This window comes from Trachymyrmex septentrionalis, unplaced genomic scaffold (genome assembly GCF_001594115.1).
Source record: "Trachymyrmex septentrionalis isolate Tsep2-gDNA-1 unplaced genomic scaffold, Tsep1.0 scaffold634, whole genome shotgun sequence".
Classification (NCBI taxonomy): domain Eukaryota; kingdom Metazoa; phylum Arthropoda; class Insecta; order Hymenoptera; family Formicidae; genus Trachymyrmex; species Trachymyrmex septentrionalis.
This window is the reverse complement of record NW_017305815.1, coordinates 28,393-46,903: the sequence shown is the minus strand read 5'-3', so window position 1 is coordinate 46,903 and position 18,511 is coordinate 28,393. Positions and strand designations below refer to the sequence as shown.

At 31.3% G+C, this 18,511-nt stretch overlaps 1 protein-coding gene across 1 annotated transcript in view; it reads right to left on the bottom strand.

Moving 5' to 3' along the window:
• Window positions 1–18,181, bottom strand: part of LOC108753072 (myosin-10-like) — a 140,169-nt gene extending 121,988 nt beyond the window's left edge. The window contains exons 1-2 of the mRNA XM_018494419.1: window positions 18,114–18,181; window positions 17,673–17,756 (exon numbers count right to left, since the gene is read on the bottom strand). Coding sequence (XP_018349921.1) covers window positions 17,673–17,756; window positions 18,114–18,149 — 120 coding nt within the window. The 5' untranslated portion in view covers window positions 18,150–18,181. The remainder of the gene's footprint in view (window positions 1–17,672; window positions 17,757–18,113) is intronic.
• Between the last annotated feature and the right edge of the window lie 330 nt (window positions 18,182–18,511).

Sequence of the window (18,511 nt, the reverse complement as noted above, 5' to 3'; positions counted from 1 at the left end):
TGAAATGATTGAGCGAGACCGGCATATAACATACCGCGAGATTCAGGCATCCTTAGGCATTGACATGAAAGCAAAACATACGATTTTGCATGATCACTTGAGCGTATGGAAACTTTGAAGTTCATGGATCCCACACAATTTGACTGAAGCTCAAAAACAGGCTCGTGTTAAATGGAGCAAAGAAATGCCCAAGAAATTCAACCGAGGTCGGTCAAATTTGGTCTACAATATCGTTACTGGGAACGAAACATACATCTATTCGTATGAGCCCGAAAATAAACAACAATCCACTGTTTGGGTATTTCAAAATGAACCGAAACCAACAAAAGTTGTTCGTTCACGCAGTGCTGCCAAGCAAACGATTGTTTGTTTCTTCGGTTATACCGGACATGTGAGAACTGTGGCTTTAGAGGATCGAAGGACTGTAAATACTGATTGGTATACAACAATTTGTTTGCCAGAAGTCATAAATGAATTGCGTAGAACAAACCGAAATCGTCGCATCATCCTTCATCATGACAACGCCAGCTGTCAAACCGTTGATTTTTTATTCAGTAATAATGTCGAATTGATGACTCATTGTCCGTATTCACCTGATTTATCACCTAATGACTTCTTTTTGTTCCCAAACATTAAAAATAAGATGTGTGGTGAGCGATTTGAGTTGCTTGAAGCAGCTGCTGAAACATTTCGTACACTGATTTCTGAGGTTACAGCCTTAGAGTGGAAAAAATGCTTCGAAAATTGGTTCGAGCGTATGCAAAAATGTATCGATCTTAAAGGCGAATACTTCGAAAAACAATAAAGCCATTTACCGAATTTTACATATTTTTGTTCATATTGTTTGCAGAAACTTTTCCAACAGCTTATGTTTTATTGCTAATCGGAAGTAGGTGTTTAAAATTCGATTTGAAATTAACTGAATTAAATTAAATTGAAGTTCCTGCGGTAAAAAATACAGAACGCATAGCAGAATGTCATCACGCGTACCATGTTTATGTAATCATCGGCCAGGGTCTTATGTTTACATAAACATAGAAGGCTCTGGTTATCACTGTTTACATAAATAGTGATGCCGGCGACCGGAGACCTTCCCTGCGCCTACGAATATCCCCTCCTCCTTTCCCCCGCGCCAACGAGTACGTCCCGCGCCCTTCTCAGAGGACTTGGCTTGGAATCAGCCTATTATATCTACTTTTGTCTCACCATGTCACTTATTGTTAGATACTTTTCCGTTCTTTTCCACGTAGAATATCAATATTTTGTATGTATATCGATCAATTTCTGTTATCTCTATTAATTCATGGCGCTCTCAATCGATTTATACAAATATTACGTAACGTTTGTGAGATAGCCACTTTCTTTATTTATTCTCGTTTTCTTGCATACTTTTTAGTAACAACTTCGGCAGTAATTAACGTAAAGTGCTATTGCTTTTGAACGTGACAATATTTTTAATAAAACTTTTCCGTATTCGTTGTGCACATGTAGAAGAGATGTGAAAAGATCTAGGAAAGATGCGGAAAAGGTGTCAAAAATGTGAGAAAGTGAATAGATAACATAGATGAGTAGATAGATAGCATTAAGTGATAAATATCATAAATAGCCAAATAAATAATGCAGATAAATGAGTAGATAACATCAGAAGATGGATAGACAACATCGACGATAATGGGTGCTTTCCAATTGCTTAATACATCTTAACACAAACATATACAGGAATGCACAAAGTGTAACATTGTGCACGATTTAATTGAAATAGAATGTATATGCTGTGCACGGTTGAGATCCGTTTCGGATAGAGTTAGATTAAATATAGCTTTTTCCGTCTATATTAAACATAAAAAAGTAAAAGTGCTGGCCACTCAACGTTTTCTAGCCTTATTTGAGCCTTGTTTCCACGATGCTAAAAATCAATCCGAGACTTCGGATGAAGAAAGAATTGAATCGCAAATTGTTAAAATGTAATTTGTTAATTTTTTCTCTGTCCGAGATCTCGGATTAATTTCTAGCATCATGGACATCGGGCTTTATAGCCGTCGCAGTTAGTAACATGTGATTGTCACTAGACAACACAAGCTTACACAGCCCTCGACTGAGTACAGATATGTAGTGTTGTGTCGACGATAAACAATTGGAACGCAACTTGTGTCGCCGTGTGCACGAAAGTGTCTAAGGATATTGCAATTGGAAAGCATTCAATGTTGATACATAAGTAGATATGTAAATAGATAATGTACGCAACAGATGGGATGCGAAAAAAGTGCGGAAGAGATGCGGAAGACATATCGAATCGTTACAAAGACGTGCGGAATAAATGCGGAAAACGTGCACAGAAGTAATGCGAAAATGATATTTAAAAGATGCAGAAGATATATAGAAGAATTGCGAACGATATGCAGAAACGATGCGATGAGGTGCAGAACAAAAATGCAAAAGAGATGCAGAAGAGGTGTAGAAGTGCGGAGAAGGTGCGGAGAGGTGCAAAAGAAATGCAAAATTAATGCGGGATAGATGTGAGATGTGATAGAGATGTAGAAAAAGTACAGAAAAGGTACATGAAAGATGCGGAAGGAATGCGGAAAAGATGCGATAGAGATGCGAAAAAAGTGTAAAAGAGGTGCAATAAAAGTATAGAAAAAATGTAGGAAAAGTGTAGAAAAGATATCGAAAAAATATAGAAAAGGTATAGAAAAAGTGTAAAAAAAGTGCAGAAAAATAAGTGTAAAAAAAGTACAAAAGTGGTGTAGAAAAGATACAGAAAAGTACAGAAGTGCGAAGAAAAGATGCAACAAAAGGGGACAAGATTTTGTATAGACGATGGCGACGATAACGATGATGACGACGACGTATCTGAATGAATAAATGACATAAATTGGACTGAAAAAAATGTGCATATTCATATCTACGTATCAAGTACACTTACGGACATGATTGTTATTTCATTTTAATTGTAAAAATCTATGTTCTTTCCCAATATATGTATTTTTTTATAATATCAATTTGTTTAAAGAAAACAATTTTTAATTACATAGGCGTGTTTCTTTCTGTAAAGGATACGTTGTAGCGTCTCTTTTATTACATGGTATCATCTCCTTCATAATGTACTACAAAAATATACTTGACGGGAGACGCTACCGCATCTCCTGATATAATATTATATACGATTATGTTAAAAATAAATAAAATATTTTCAAAATAAAAAAAAATTATATTTTTCTAATATCAAAAAAACACCATAATGTTTTTATTCGTTTGTAAATATGGAGTTACTTTTAAGATAACTTCAAGATAATATCTTCATCTAAAAGACATGTTTAAGACATCAAAAAGAATTTTTTAAGACATCTAAAAGATATCTTTAAGATATCTTAAAGACATCTCTCATATCTAAAAGATATCTTCCAGATATCTAAAAAACATCTTTTAGATAACTTAAAAATGTCTTTTAGAATTCTAAACGAGATGTCTTTAAGATATCTTTAAGATATTTTATCTGAAAGCTATCTTAAACTATTGCATCTTTTAGATCCCTGAAAGATATTTTTTCAGAAAAAATGCAAGACATAGAGATATCTTTTAAAAATCTAAAAAACATCTTTTTGTTTATCTAATTGACACGTCGCTATTGAACATTTTAAGCATATCCGTATATGAATTTGAAACATACCTAGTCAAATGTTTCTTGCACTAGTTTCTTGCACTGAAAATCCTGTTATCTAAATTACATATGGAATTCCAGATATGTTTCATGCCGATTCTTATCTGCAAATTCCATTCTGCCCGAAGCAAATTTGGAATTCCAGGTCATTCAAGTTGAATTTTTGGGACATAACGGAATTTGCAAGCAAATTCGTCCGTGCAGCAAATTCGACTTGAATGATCTGGCATTCCAAATATGCTTCGTACAGAACGGAATTCGCAAACAAGAGTCAGTATGGAACATATCTGAAACTCAATATGTAATTTAAATATAACAGGATTTCCAGTGCAAGAAACCACATTTGACCAAGTATGTTCAAATGTATATACGGACATGCTTGGAATTTTTAGCAAGACATGTACGAGTATACTTATTGAAGGATTTTTATTCCAATTCAAATGGTTTAAATTCCTCTTAAATGAAATTATTATATCACAATTCATTCAAAAACATTTTCTCTTTCAATTAAAGTAGTTGATTATTAATTTTTTTTCAAAATATTGTACAACACATTATCACAAAATTGCATTACCTTGCTCAATTTAAGTATTACCACAAAAAATGAAAGAATTAATCGTATAAAATAAAAAAATTTAATTTAAATAGAAAAATTTTTCATGTAAAAAACACTTGGTGCTGCTAGATCAAGTAAGAAAAACTGTAAAAACAATTTAAAATTACAATGATGATAATAAAAATAAATAATAAAATATAATTATAATTCAAAAGTAATAATAAAAGTAATAAATTTAATTTGAACTTTACACTGAATAATAATAAAGTTTATTATTTCTTTTTCATAACACATCTAAAATTATTTTTCTTGGACTTAATAGCATTTACAATGGTCATAATTTATACGACTCTATAACTCAATCGCATATATACACACGCTAGATACTTCAACTCTCATTGTAAATGCTTCTTATTTTCTTTATCTTTTTAAATATTCATATTTTTTTAATATGATTCTAATTTTTCTTCTTATTTATGTTATTTTTCTAAATATTACATTATTTTACTACTATGTTATTATATTGAGATATAGCAACGCCAAGTATTTTTACATGAAAAATTTTCCTATTTAAATTAAAATTTTTCATTTTAACGGATAATTCTTTAATTTTTTTGTAGTAACACAAACTGAGCTAAGTAACGCAATTTTGTAATAATGCTTTGTTTAACAATTTAAAAGAAAATTAAATAACCACTACTTTAGTTAAAAGAGAAAATGTCTTTGAATGAATTATGATTAAATAACGTCCGGCGTATTGGCACGACTCTTTTTTTTTGTGGAGATCTGGAATTTGTCGAAATACTAAAATTTTTCTTTCCTTTTTTTTCTACACTAAAAAAACTAAAGCGAGGAATCCGGTGTCTCCTTATGAATGTCGCTTCGAGATAGACTAAATTAATAATAAATATGTATGGAAAGTGTAAGACCGACGCCAAGATTAACGGTCAAGTCGCGGACTCTCGCGAATCCGTGATTACAAAATCCAAGAAGAGGCACGCGACTTTCAGAAGTAGATTCTGAGTGGTCTCGTGGCGACGTGCATGCGCGCCTTCTTGGCGCACGGGACGTGCGTTTTCCCATAAATCTTAAGATCATAAAATTTTGAAGGACACTTTCTCAGACACTTTCTACAGTCAACTCCTGTCAACAATCCTTTCCTCTCCCAAGATTTTGACCAATCCGAGAGCAAAGGAAAATCCTACTACTAGTTAACGAAACCTATTTCACCAATCCGAATTTGAATAATCGGAAGCGATTAGTATAAAAATCGCGGTTTCGCGGCCCTCGGGATGATTTTTCTCTAAGTTTTGAAAGGCTACGGTGATTTTTCCTTGAGTTTTGAGAGACTTCAGTGATTTTTCTCTAAGTTTCGAGAGGCTACAGTTGTCGCGATATTCAATAAGCTTTCAGCCGATTTTCGAAATTCTCTTTCACCAGTAGAGTCAGTGCGTCTACTTTAAATCAACGGTATTCCCAGTGCATCTACTCAAGATCAACGGTATTTCTCGATCAGGAGAAATCCACGAACCTGAACCACAGTATCCTACGGTAGACGCCACCTTCTCCGACGTGTCGCCATCTCCGAGCAGTAAGTCTTGATTTCGCTACATTGAGTGGTTCCTCCCCTTTTTTCCTTTTTTTTTTTTCTTTTAGGAGTCCCACTTTAAATACTAAAATTTTAGTGCGTTCACGTCGTTCTTTCACCACCGCCTAATGGGAACTAGCAGATCTCGCCGACTCGCTGCCCGTGTCCGATTTAACATTGCGATAAATTCGCGAGACCAATGTTCAATTCAGTCCGGGAACAGATTCCGGCCGTGCAGTTTCCCATTGCAACACTCTCCCCGCCGCTTGAAATTTCTTACTCCCCTGTCTCCAATCCGTCTCCAGTTTTCCCCGCTGATTTTATTCCGCATCCATCACCACCCCCGATTACTCAACTTCCCGTCTCTGGTACCACGCCCTCACTTCCATACGTACAACCCGATAGTTATTCTCCCGCTGGGCACTTTCCTCTTCTTTTCCATGATGCCCAGCAATTATTAGAGTACATGACCTATTTTACTCCTATTTTACTCTCTCCTATGACGACTAGGTAATTGTAAGCATCGCAGGATCCGATGGCCTGTTTTCGGTCCCCATATCATCTCTTATTCCCCTTGATTCTTTCTCTTTCCAACCGTACGATCCTACCCAGTTTTAATTTTCCTCTCCTCCTCTCAAATTTTCCCTATCCGAAGTAACATCCGCATTTAATGACTCTTTACACACACACACACACACACGCGCGCGCACGCACTCACACATGTATAAATCCGTACATATAATTAGAATAAAGAACCAAAAATTGTATTTTTTTTTATTTACTTTTACAAAATTGTATTTATTTTTTTATTATAAAATGTATCACCGAACATTCCTTTTCATTATACCATTATTAAATTAATTTTTCGGTAGTTATTTATTTTAATATAATCTCTCCTTGTATTCGTTAGTTCTCCCGCGATTACACTTCGCCCTCTCCCCGGTCACTTGGATTAAGTTCCATGACCGAAAGTCAGGGCATATACGGCCATACTGGCACAGCTGACATTAAAGTGCGCCCTCCCGACACACTAACCCAGTTTGGGCCCTTTAACTTAAAGGTACGTCCGACTCGTGTGCCCGTTTAGCGGAACACAAGCAGAGGTTTCCACTTCGTCCTCCGTTCGATCCCCGGTTCGTTAGGACCCTCAGGACGAAGCGAAGTGCCTCCCGATTTGCGTCGGTACTTCCCTACGGCTCCCTTACGGTCCGGAGCCTAGACACGATCAAATCGGTCTAATAATTCGGTTCCCATTATGTTCACCTTCTCAGCTCCGCATGCGCGCGGAGCTAGGACGTAACAATAACCACTAACTTAGTTTGAAGAGAAAATGTCTTTGAATAAATTATGATAAAATAATTTCATTTAGGATGAATTTAAACTATTTGAATTGGATAGAAATCCTTCAATAAGATATATATAAGATGTAGTAAAAAGAAATCTATTATTTTTGCATTAAATTGAAGGCTTTATTTAGCATAGTTAGAATGATCCGATTTAGATCAAATATGCATCGTTTTGTTCGATAACTTGTTGCCATTTTAAAGGTAATTTCATTATGCCTCTCTCATAGAAACCCTCGTCCCTATTGGCAAAAAACGACTGGGACAGTCGATTTTCACAAGCTTCTCTTGAGGCGAATTTTTCACCAGCAAAATCATTCGCCATAGACAGGAACAGGTGGTAATCACTTGCTGGTGCCAGGTCCGGACTATAAGGTGGATGCATAAGAACCTCCCAACCAAGCTCCCGGAGCTTCTGGCGAGTCACTATCGATGTGTATGGCCTGGCGTTGTCTTGATGAAACACAATTCCTCTCCTATTGGCCAAAGCTGGCCGCTTCTGGGCGATTGCTTCTTTCAGACGGTCCAATTGTTGACAGTACAGGTCCGAATTAAGAGTTTGGCCGTAGGGGAGCAGCTCATAGTAGATGATTCCCTGCCAATCCCACTAAACACACAGCAAAACCTTCCTGATCGTCAATCCTGGCTTGGCCACTGTTTGCGCCGGCTCATCGCGATTCGACCACGACCGTTTTCGCTTGACGTTGTCATAAGTGACCCACTTTTCATCACCAGTAACCATTCGCTTCAGAAATGGGTCGATTTTGTTGCGATTCAGCAGCGATTCGCAGATGGAAATTCGGTCCATGAGGTTTTTTTGCGTTAACTCGTGTGGCACCCATACATCGAGCTTCTTTTTGTATCCAGCCTTATTTAAATGGTTCCAAACGGTTTTTTGTGCAATGTTTAGCTCCTGGGCAATCGAAACAGTGCTTACATGACGGTCGGACTCGACGATTTCCATTATTTTATCGACATTTTCGACAATTGGCCTTCCAGAGCGTGGTGCATCTTTGACATCAAAATTACCGGAACGGAATCGACGAAACAAAAATTGCGCGATATTGACTGTTACGGTATCAGGATCATAAACACTATTCACATTTTCAGGCGCCTGGCTTGCGTTTTCGCCCTTATCGAAGAAAAACTGTAAAATATGGCGTATTTTCTCTTTGTTGGTGTCCATCTTTGACACGCGCTCAAACAATACTGACTCAAGCAATCACAAAACTGTCTGAGAAGTTTTTTTAGTACGAAATCTTATCTTTCTAACGCCATTTGGCGTAACCCGATCGCACTTATACAACGCGAGATACAGATTACTAAAGCCATCTATTGGAAAAATAATAGATTTCTTTTTACTACACCTAATATATACTTAGGTTAACTTGACGTCAATTATTAATTTAAAAAAAAAGGCAAAAAAAGCGCTAAGAACGCGTGCTTTTCGTGAAGAATCATTTGGGCTGGTTTCATCAACGCCAATCACTTAATTGGAATTAAATCGTCGTGGAACTAACTAATTGTATTTGCTGTTTAATAGAATTGATCACTTATGGTTGACACCGATTCGGCTTAATCGAGTTGGTGAAACCGGGCCTTTATATACTCGTATACTAAGTATCAAACCCAATTAATAGTAATTTTAATAGTAATTTTATTGTTTTTCAAGGATATTCTTATTAAAGATCTTCTTATTCCAATTCAAGTAATGGCAACTTTAATTCTCTGTCAAAAATTATTACTCTTCGAAAAAAATTATCAAATGAAAAATTAAAGATGCTACAATCTTAACTAATAAAGTTAAATTCTATTAAATTAAAAAGTAAAACACAAATGGTACTGCCTCTTGTTATTTATTTAATTCTAATGATATGTATCATTTGTATAACAGATTTGATATCAACAAAATTGGCGCCAAGTGAAATTCCTCAAAGTTTTATGTATTATTCGTAAAAAATATTTGATATCAACAATTGGCGCCAAGTTATTTTTCTTATTTCTTTAAATATTCATATTTTTTGATATGATTCTAATTTCTCATATTAATATACTTCTTATTTATGTTATTTTTCTAAATATTACATTTTCTAAGTATTACATTTTTATTTTTCTTATTTTTCTTAATATTAGTTTAAATATTCATATTTTACTATAATACTATATCATAATATCCAGATCTAGCAGCGCCAAGTGTTATTACATGAAAAATTTTCCTATTTAAATTAAATTTTTTTGTTTTATACGGTTAACTCTTTAATTTTTTGTAATAACACTTAAATTGAGCAAGGTAACGGAATTTTGTGATAATGTTTTGTATAATATTTTAAAGGAGAATTAAATAACTACTATTAAAACTAACTAACTATTAAATAACCACTATTTCAGTTGGAAGAGAAAATAGCTTTGAATGAATTGTGATATAATATAATTTCATTTAAGAAGAATTTAAACCATTTAGATTAGAATAGGAAGATCCTTCAACAAGATATACGTATAATTAGGTTTCATTTCATAAAAATTAAAGATAGTACCATTTGGATTAAGTAAATAATAATAAAGACAGCATCACTTGGATTTTACTTTTTATTTTGATAGTAGAATTTGACTTGGCGCCACAGTTATTGATATCAATTTCTTTATACAAATGATACATGTTACAATATATTAATATTCATTATTTATTTAATTTGGCATAAAGAAATGGGATTTAACTTTGCGACAGTTTTTGATATCAAATCTTTTATAGAAATATCATTAAAGTTAATACTATTTATATAATTTGATATCCGAATCACATGGAATTTAACTTGGCGTCAATTGTTGATATCAAATCTTTTTTACGAATAATATATAAAATTTTGAAGAATTTCACTTGGCGCTAATTTTGTTGATATCAAATCTTTTATGCGAATGATACATATCATTAGAGTTAAATAAATAACAAGAAGCAGTACCATTTGTGTTTTACTTTTTAATTTAATAGAATTTAACTTCATTAGTTAAGATTGTAGCATCTTTAATTTTTTATTTGATAATTTTTTTCGAAGAGTAATAATTTTTGATAGAGAATTAAAGTTGCCATTACTTAAATTGGAATAAGAATATCCTTTTGAAAAATAATTAAAACTACTATTAAAATTACTCTATTAATTGGATTTGATACTTAGTATATACAAAGGCCCGGTTTCACCAACTCGATTAAGCCGAACCAGTGTCAACCATAAATGGTCAATTCTATTAAACAGCAAATACAATTAGTCAGTTCCACAACCAATTAAGTAATTGGCATTGGTGAAACCGGGCCACATGATTCTTCACGAAAAGCACGCGTGCTTAGCGCTTTTTTTATCTTTTTTTAAAAAGGTAAGTTTGAATAAATAACAAAAAATAATTTATGTTTTACTTTTTAATTTGATAGATTAGTAGTTTTCATGAAAAGGAAAGCTTTTATAGAACGAAGAGAATTTAAAAAAATAAAATATACACTGAAACAAAAATAAATTATTACCATTAACAAATTCTTATACATAATTATTATGTAGTCACATATAGTAAATACATATAATAAATAAAATTTATGTATTCATTTAAAATTATCCATTTTTAAAGTAAATCGTAGTACTTTACTTTAGTAAACATATAAAATAATCATTAGTAAACAACACCTGATAAATTAATAGGTTTTTAAATTAAGTTAAAATGAAGTAAGAATTAATAACTTAAAAAATCAATTTTATTCAATTAAAAATTGCGTTAACATAAGTTAAATTTAAAATTATTTTCATATGATTTTTTTAAATTAAATTATTTTTCTTTATAGAAAAATTTTTTAACGCTTAATTTATATTGGAAATCATATTTTGAAATGTAACTGTAGAAAATACAAGTAATATACTATTAATGTGTTTTATATATATAACTACATAACTACACAAGAGATTTATTTGCTAATGCAATAATTTTCGTTTAAATGTATATTTTATTACACATCTAATATACAGGATAATCCACTGAAAATCTTAAATATTTTATTTATATTAAAAGATGTTGCATCGTTATTATTAATAAAATTAATATTAATAACTGTTAATATTCACGTTTTTGCACGATAAGTTAGTCTTAAAATATTCAAATTCAGAGATCTTCATCTGTATCAGTATAACAGTAATAACATTATAACATATTAAAATAACTGAACTTAATATAACCGTTACATTTACAAATAATAAAGAGTAACTGCAAAAAAAGGGTTTTTTCCTCCGTTTTTTAGGTCCCCAATTTTTGGACTAAAAAAATTATACTGAACTATATGCCAAATGATACAATGAGATATTAACTGTGATTAATGTCTGAATATAAGGTAAAATATATATTTACCTGATTTTAAATACAAAAATATTTAGGGAATAATGCAAACAGATCTATTGAGAATTTCTATACTAAAATAAAAAACTGAGTTATGTTAGATATACTAAAAATTGTATATGTAGAAAGAATTGCAAAAAGTGCATCTTATAAATATAAAGGCGGCGAACAAAACAGAAACAGAACATGTATTATGGAACTGTCGAATTGTTTGGAATGAATTCCGATTGGAATTATTTCGTTTTCCGTAGAATCTAGGGAATAATTGAAAAATTTCGATCGGAATCTTCTGGATGCGCATACATATGCAGAAAATGCAACAACCGCATCGTCTCACGAACATCCGTGATCTGATTTATTCCGTTAGAAAAAATATAAACCAATCACAGCCCTACCTACAGGTTAAACAAAGACAGTGTCCCTAGATATTAAGTCTTTTATATGAATCATACTCATCTTTTATATAAATGATGCATATCATTAGGTTGAGCTCTTTTGTGATATAATTATTTTTATGTAATAACTTTTAAAGAGTAATAAAACTATTATAACTTTAGTTGGAATAATGAAACCATCGAAGAAAATGTTCCTGAAGAAATGGGATTTAACTTAGTGTCAATTGTTAATATCAAATCTTTTATAAAAATGATACATATCACTACAGTTGACTAAATTAAAAAATCCCCTCACCACCATTGTTATATAACAGTAATATAAAAATATCAAAATCAATATCAAGATGATGTCAAACTGTTGCATGTTCTTTACTGTGCAGTAAAAAATTAACAATGCATTAACAGAATTTAACTTGACTATAAATGCATTCCACTCTTCTTTATGCTTTTATACTGGTATTTGTTATATTTATATGGATACATTAGTTTTGATCTCTTACATATGTTTGTTGGTGAGTTTTTACTTTTTATCGTAATTACGGTTGTCAATTTATTTAAATTTACTTTTTTCATAAAAGGTCTTTTTCTTTTTTTTTTTATCAACTAGAATTTTGCTATGAGACATGACACTTTTTTGACTGTTCAATCATACGAATAATGTCGAGTTCTATATCGAGACTCAACCGAACTGAGTATATTCTTAATCTATGAACTTTTGCGACAATTATTTTTTAATTCTGTTTCCATTATGTTAATATCTGAAGAGGGCTCAATCCAGTAGCTGAAACTTGTAATATTATATGTTTACCTTTCACCGTTATTATTTCTTAGTATATATCTTTTTTTCTTTTTTTATCTTTTCTGTATTTTTAATTTATGTCTTTAATTATATATCTTTTTAAAGGAATGCGTTGACTCTTACTTCGCCCTTCATTTATTGTTATTTATTTTATATACGAAGAGTCCTTATATTTTTGTTATTAACTTGACTATATTTTTTAATATTATATATAAAGGACCGGTTTCACCAACTCGATTAAGCCGAATCGGTGATGAACTGTCAATCATAAGTGTCAATTCTATTAAACAACAAACGCGATTAGTCAGTTCCACGGTCAATTAAGTAATTAGCGTTGGTGACAATTAGGAGACAATTTTTCTTTACGGGCAAATAACTTTGAAAGACATTAATAGAATTCATAGAAAATACAGAAAATAGTATTAAAAAATTACCAAAAAACACATAATTAAATATAAAAAGTAAACTATTCCAATTTTCAACAATTATTCCTCTTCCTCGACAAAAAATAATTTTACTAACAAAAGAATATATAGTTTACTTATATCCACGAAACTGTTTTTTGAAGGTAGCCCGAACATTATTTTCATCAAGGCGAACAAGGGGAATTCAACGGTTGCTCTTGATAAAGAGATGTATATAGAAAAGATGAATAATATGTTAAAAGACGAAGAAACTTATTAATTAATTAAAAAAGATCCAACTAACCAAATTATCATAATGATCTTCTTAAAGGATGGAAGAGCTCGGAATATATTACAACTTCCATGTATAGTCACCTGAACTGCAGTAATGCAAATTCACCAAGAGCTTATGGACTTCTCAAAATTTACAAACAAGGTTATCCGTTTAGAATCATTGTATCATCGTTACATAGTCCTTTATAGAATTTAGCTTGTTTTTACACAATATAATCTCAAAAAGAATTCCTAAATCTTTAAGTCATATTGACAATGGTTTCCAGATAGTTGAAAAATTATTCAGCTTATCTTGACAATAATTTTGTTTTAATTTCTCTTGACGTTATCTCTTTATTAACTAATATTCCAATAGATTTAGCTATTGAAAGTATTTTTTCTGACATTGGAATTTTATTTCACAACATATGAACATACCAAAAAATGAATTGTTAAAAACCGTTCTTCAGTCTTAAACTCCGCTTATTTTACTTTCAATAACAGCATCTATAAACAAACATTTAGAACGATCCATCTCCTCTATCTTCGGTAATTGTGAATCTAATACTATGTGACTTGGAAGCGCGGGCTCTTAAGAGTTTTGATATTCTATTACCTTTTTATCTCCGGTACATTGCAACAGCAATCCCGCGAGAAAAAACTCAAGAAATTTTAAATATTTTTAACTCGTTTCATTTCAGACTACAATTCACTATTCAGGTTGGGAGAAATGAATTGAATTTTTTTACTTAAAGAACAACATAAAAAACAACATAATCGAGTTTGACTGGTATCAAAAAGCAACTTTTTTAGGAAGATACCTAAATTTTCACTCTCAATACCTTCTCTTTCAAAAAAATACAAAAATAGGCATGATGGACAGATCTTTTGTATTATCGCATCCACGTCATAAAAAGAACTTAAAATTTATAGTCGATACTCTTACAAACAATGACTCATTACGGTTCATTTTTAACACTATTAATAATAGACTAAAATAAATATCTTATAAAAAATCAGACTAACAACTTAAAAAATAAAAATAAAAATAATGATAACGTTTATAAATACAACTAGTTTGTTGTAACATACATCACAGGATATTCGAAAGGTTTAATAAAAGAAAGAACGATCTTAAAATAAAACTTTCATTTTTTAGTTTAAACAATCTTGAATACTTTATAAAAGGACACAAAGATGTTCTCCCAACGAATAAAAGAATAAACGTGCTTTATAAAATAGAATGTAATGATTGTAATGCTATATACATAGGAAAAACATGCAGAAACTCAAGATCCGAATTTCTGAACATCGCAATCATATTAATAGAAACATGACGACCAAATCGGTAATCACAAATCACAGAATTAATAACAACCACGAATTCAATTGGGAAAATGTAAAATTATTAGCACAAAAAAATTTTTAGACAAAAGACTAATATCTAAAATGCTGTACATAAAAAGACAGGAATAGCATTAACTTACAGTCAGTTGAGTTCTTACATCACACATACGTGTCAATAATAAACAAAATATTAATAAGGTTCTATCCGCCATGATTTCGTATTGAGTATCACTTTGGCTCTAACATTCGTTTAGTATCGCACGTATCTTCGTTATTTGTGATAAAATGTCTTAATATTGTACTCAAGCTTGTTAATTCAGCATTGACATACTATATGTCAATGTTCGACAGATCATGATTTCTACTACAAATTTCGACTCCTTTTATAAGTCTTTCTATTAAGTATCTTTTAAAATATATGAAATGAGTATAGTCTCGTTGCAGGATCCAAAATCACTTGCAACTATTGTGAGAGACATACATATGACTTTCCAAGTGGAGCTTGAGACAATAATCGCAAGTAATGTATCCACTGATGATAGCTTGGAATAATGCGGAAACGTTTGTTATTTATTGATTAATAGATCACTGATAATTTTGTTGCACTCCAATTACTGTGCTTGACTTTCATTGCCAGTGTACTTTTTCTTATTTATTGTCAAGTATTAAATACCTTTTAAGTACGTAAGTATCGAGTTACACATTTCCACGATGAGATTCTTCTTTTATAAATTGTCACGTATCAGCATATTGACACATTTTAATTATTCACTTGACAAAACAAGAAATTTATTAATTGATTTATTAGTTAATCACTAACAATCACAAACGATTGATTCGACGTTTAAAAATCACACGAAGAAACACATATGTAAATCCGTACACAACAACACAATACGTGTTTACGTGTAGCAAGCAGCTAACTAACTTTCTTGGTTATGCGTGCAGTGAGCGACGCTCAGACGCCGAATAATCAATCGTTTGTGATTGTTAGTAATTAACTAATAAATCGATTAATAAATTCTTCGTTTTGTCAAGTGAGTGTAATCGAAATGGATCAATGTTGAAACGCGACACAATTTATAAAAAAAGAATTTCATCGTGGAAATGTGTGATATTAATATATACTTAAAAGACATTTAATGATTGAGTGATGAAAGTGAATTACAGTAAACAGTTGTGTCGAGCACTATTACGGTGCATCCAAATTTAATCCTTCGTATGTTTTAAGAATCTAGAGTGAAAGGGAATCATTGAACATCTACAAGACAATAACAATTTTTATAATTAAAGTAATAATAAGGTTTTAAAGTGTTTAAACTCATTAATAATGACCGAATATTCTGGTCAAAACGTTTTTTTTTATTTGATGTTATTTGAAATATTATGTTTTAGCAACTGTAATCTAACTATTATACCCTAGTGTCATATTTATATTTAGTTATAAGTGAGCGTTATATATTTAATTCTTTTAAAGTGTATTTGGCTTACGTTTTTTTCTAAACATTCATAACTCTTTGAGTGCTAAGAAGCGTGATCGCGTTTCTCATAAGACTTCCCATAAGTAACAAATGCTACGAACACAATAGCGCAGATTATAAATTGATAATAAAATTGTTAAAAAAATGTTCGTAAAAGTGAGAAATTAGATAATAATTGTATGCGATAAGTATTCTAACGCCTATTGACATACAATTAAGTCTGACAAATATTTCCACAGTACGTCAAAGTGTAAGACACGCTCCTAGAATTCGACATACAATACTAAAATAATTATATGATCGAGCAACGCGGACGCAACACGTGTTATTGAAATTTACACGTATAAACACGATGTGCAAAATTTACACCATGCAGAAACACGATGTGCAAAATCCACCTGCAATCTGGTCGTAGTGCATATCTAGTAATGCAGATAATGTCGATAGCATATGTCAAAATGCAAAGGTAACTTTAAACTGCTGTAACTCTGCGAAAAAAATCGTAGCAACTCGTTTTTTTTTTAAATTAAAGGGGAAAGTTCAAATTTTAGGTGGCTGCAAATAGTACTCCCCTGAAAAATTTTACAATGTATCTATATATTTATCAAACTTTGCAATTTTCAATATGACAAACACATCCTCATATTTTGAGAGTTACAGTGACAGGGATGCATCAAAGTTAAAATCTAGCCATAGTGTCTTAAAATAGAGATCTTAAGCTTTAATTTAAAAAAAACCATTATCCTACGATAATTTTTTGCAAAGTTATCGTTAGTCAAAGTTAACCATTTTTCGCCTACAATTTTTCTATGCCACAATTGTATTGAGCAGTACTCGTATAGTATATTATTAATGAATCGGAGTTGTTGAATCAGCTTTTTACCCTATGATAAAATTATCGACTGCACGTTATAATCCAATTAAGTATGAAGTCGATAATTTTCTTATTCTGATTCACCCTCTATATAGGATGTAATACAAGTATACACATACATGCGTGCGTGCGTGCGTGCGTGCGTGCGTGCGTGTGTCTGTGTGTGCATAAATAGATACAAAGAAAATAATAAGTATGTTAAAATATTTATATTTTTTGTATATTTCCGTATTTGTTCTAAGCGTATTAACAAGATAATTAAGTTTGTATTGATATTGTTATGAAAAGTTAAATCTTTCCTATCGTATAGTTTAAATAAAATTTATACATATCAAATAAAATACATTATTTATTATGAAAGACATATTTAAATTTTAACAAATTTGTATTGATATATAAATAAGAAACTGTATAAAATATTTTTAGCAAAATATTAATGCAGAGAAGAGCTCAACATATATAACTTTCTATATACTAAAATTTTAAGAATAAGCCGTACAAATTTATAATAGGATTGAATAAATGTAAGTAGCGCAATATTTTTTAATAACTTGCAAACCAATTAATTTTTCAAAGATCTTACCTTTGCATAATCTTTTTCCAAAATACAAAATGTGCTACTTGCTGAACTTCCTTCCGAGGACGGTTGACTGCTTTCACTTTCAGCCTAAAAAGTAGCATCATTTCATTGTTATTTCGATATGACACTTATCCAAATCACAAACAATTCGATAAAGTTGACATTCAATAAAACAAAATTACATTAGTATACAATCTTTCGTGCTCTTAAACATTTTTTAATATAAATTTGAAAAATCTTTAATCATATGAAAACATATCATAAAGAATTAAATAATAAGTAATTATTAAATTATCAAATAATCAGGTGCTTTCAAGAAAATTGACGCTATTTTATCATTCTATCCTTATTTTACATCTAATAAATGATAAAAGTAGAATGATATAAATGACATTAATAGTGTCTTCTGCGCATTTAATATATAAATGATAAATGATTACTTACACCGTCGAGTTCAGCATTCATCTCCATATCCATCATGATGTATCGGTAAGATTAAAATATATTATACATATATATATGCAGATAAATCTTACTTTATGCAGGATATATATATATTGTCACAAAACACTGATTTATTAATTCTTCAAAATTTAATTTATGCTTTATGAACTGCAAACTTCTGCAAAAAATTCTAAACTAGTTAACCACTTTAATTCCAAATAACATTTTTTACAAATGTGTTGACAATATGAATGTAGCAATGTTTCCGTGCTTTTGGATATTGCTATTGGATTTCAAGCAAGTTGTTGACTAGTCACTATGACAACAAGATACTTTTGTAACATACATACATTGGGTATGTTCAAAAGACATAGGCCGGTATTCATAGTTAAGGTATC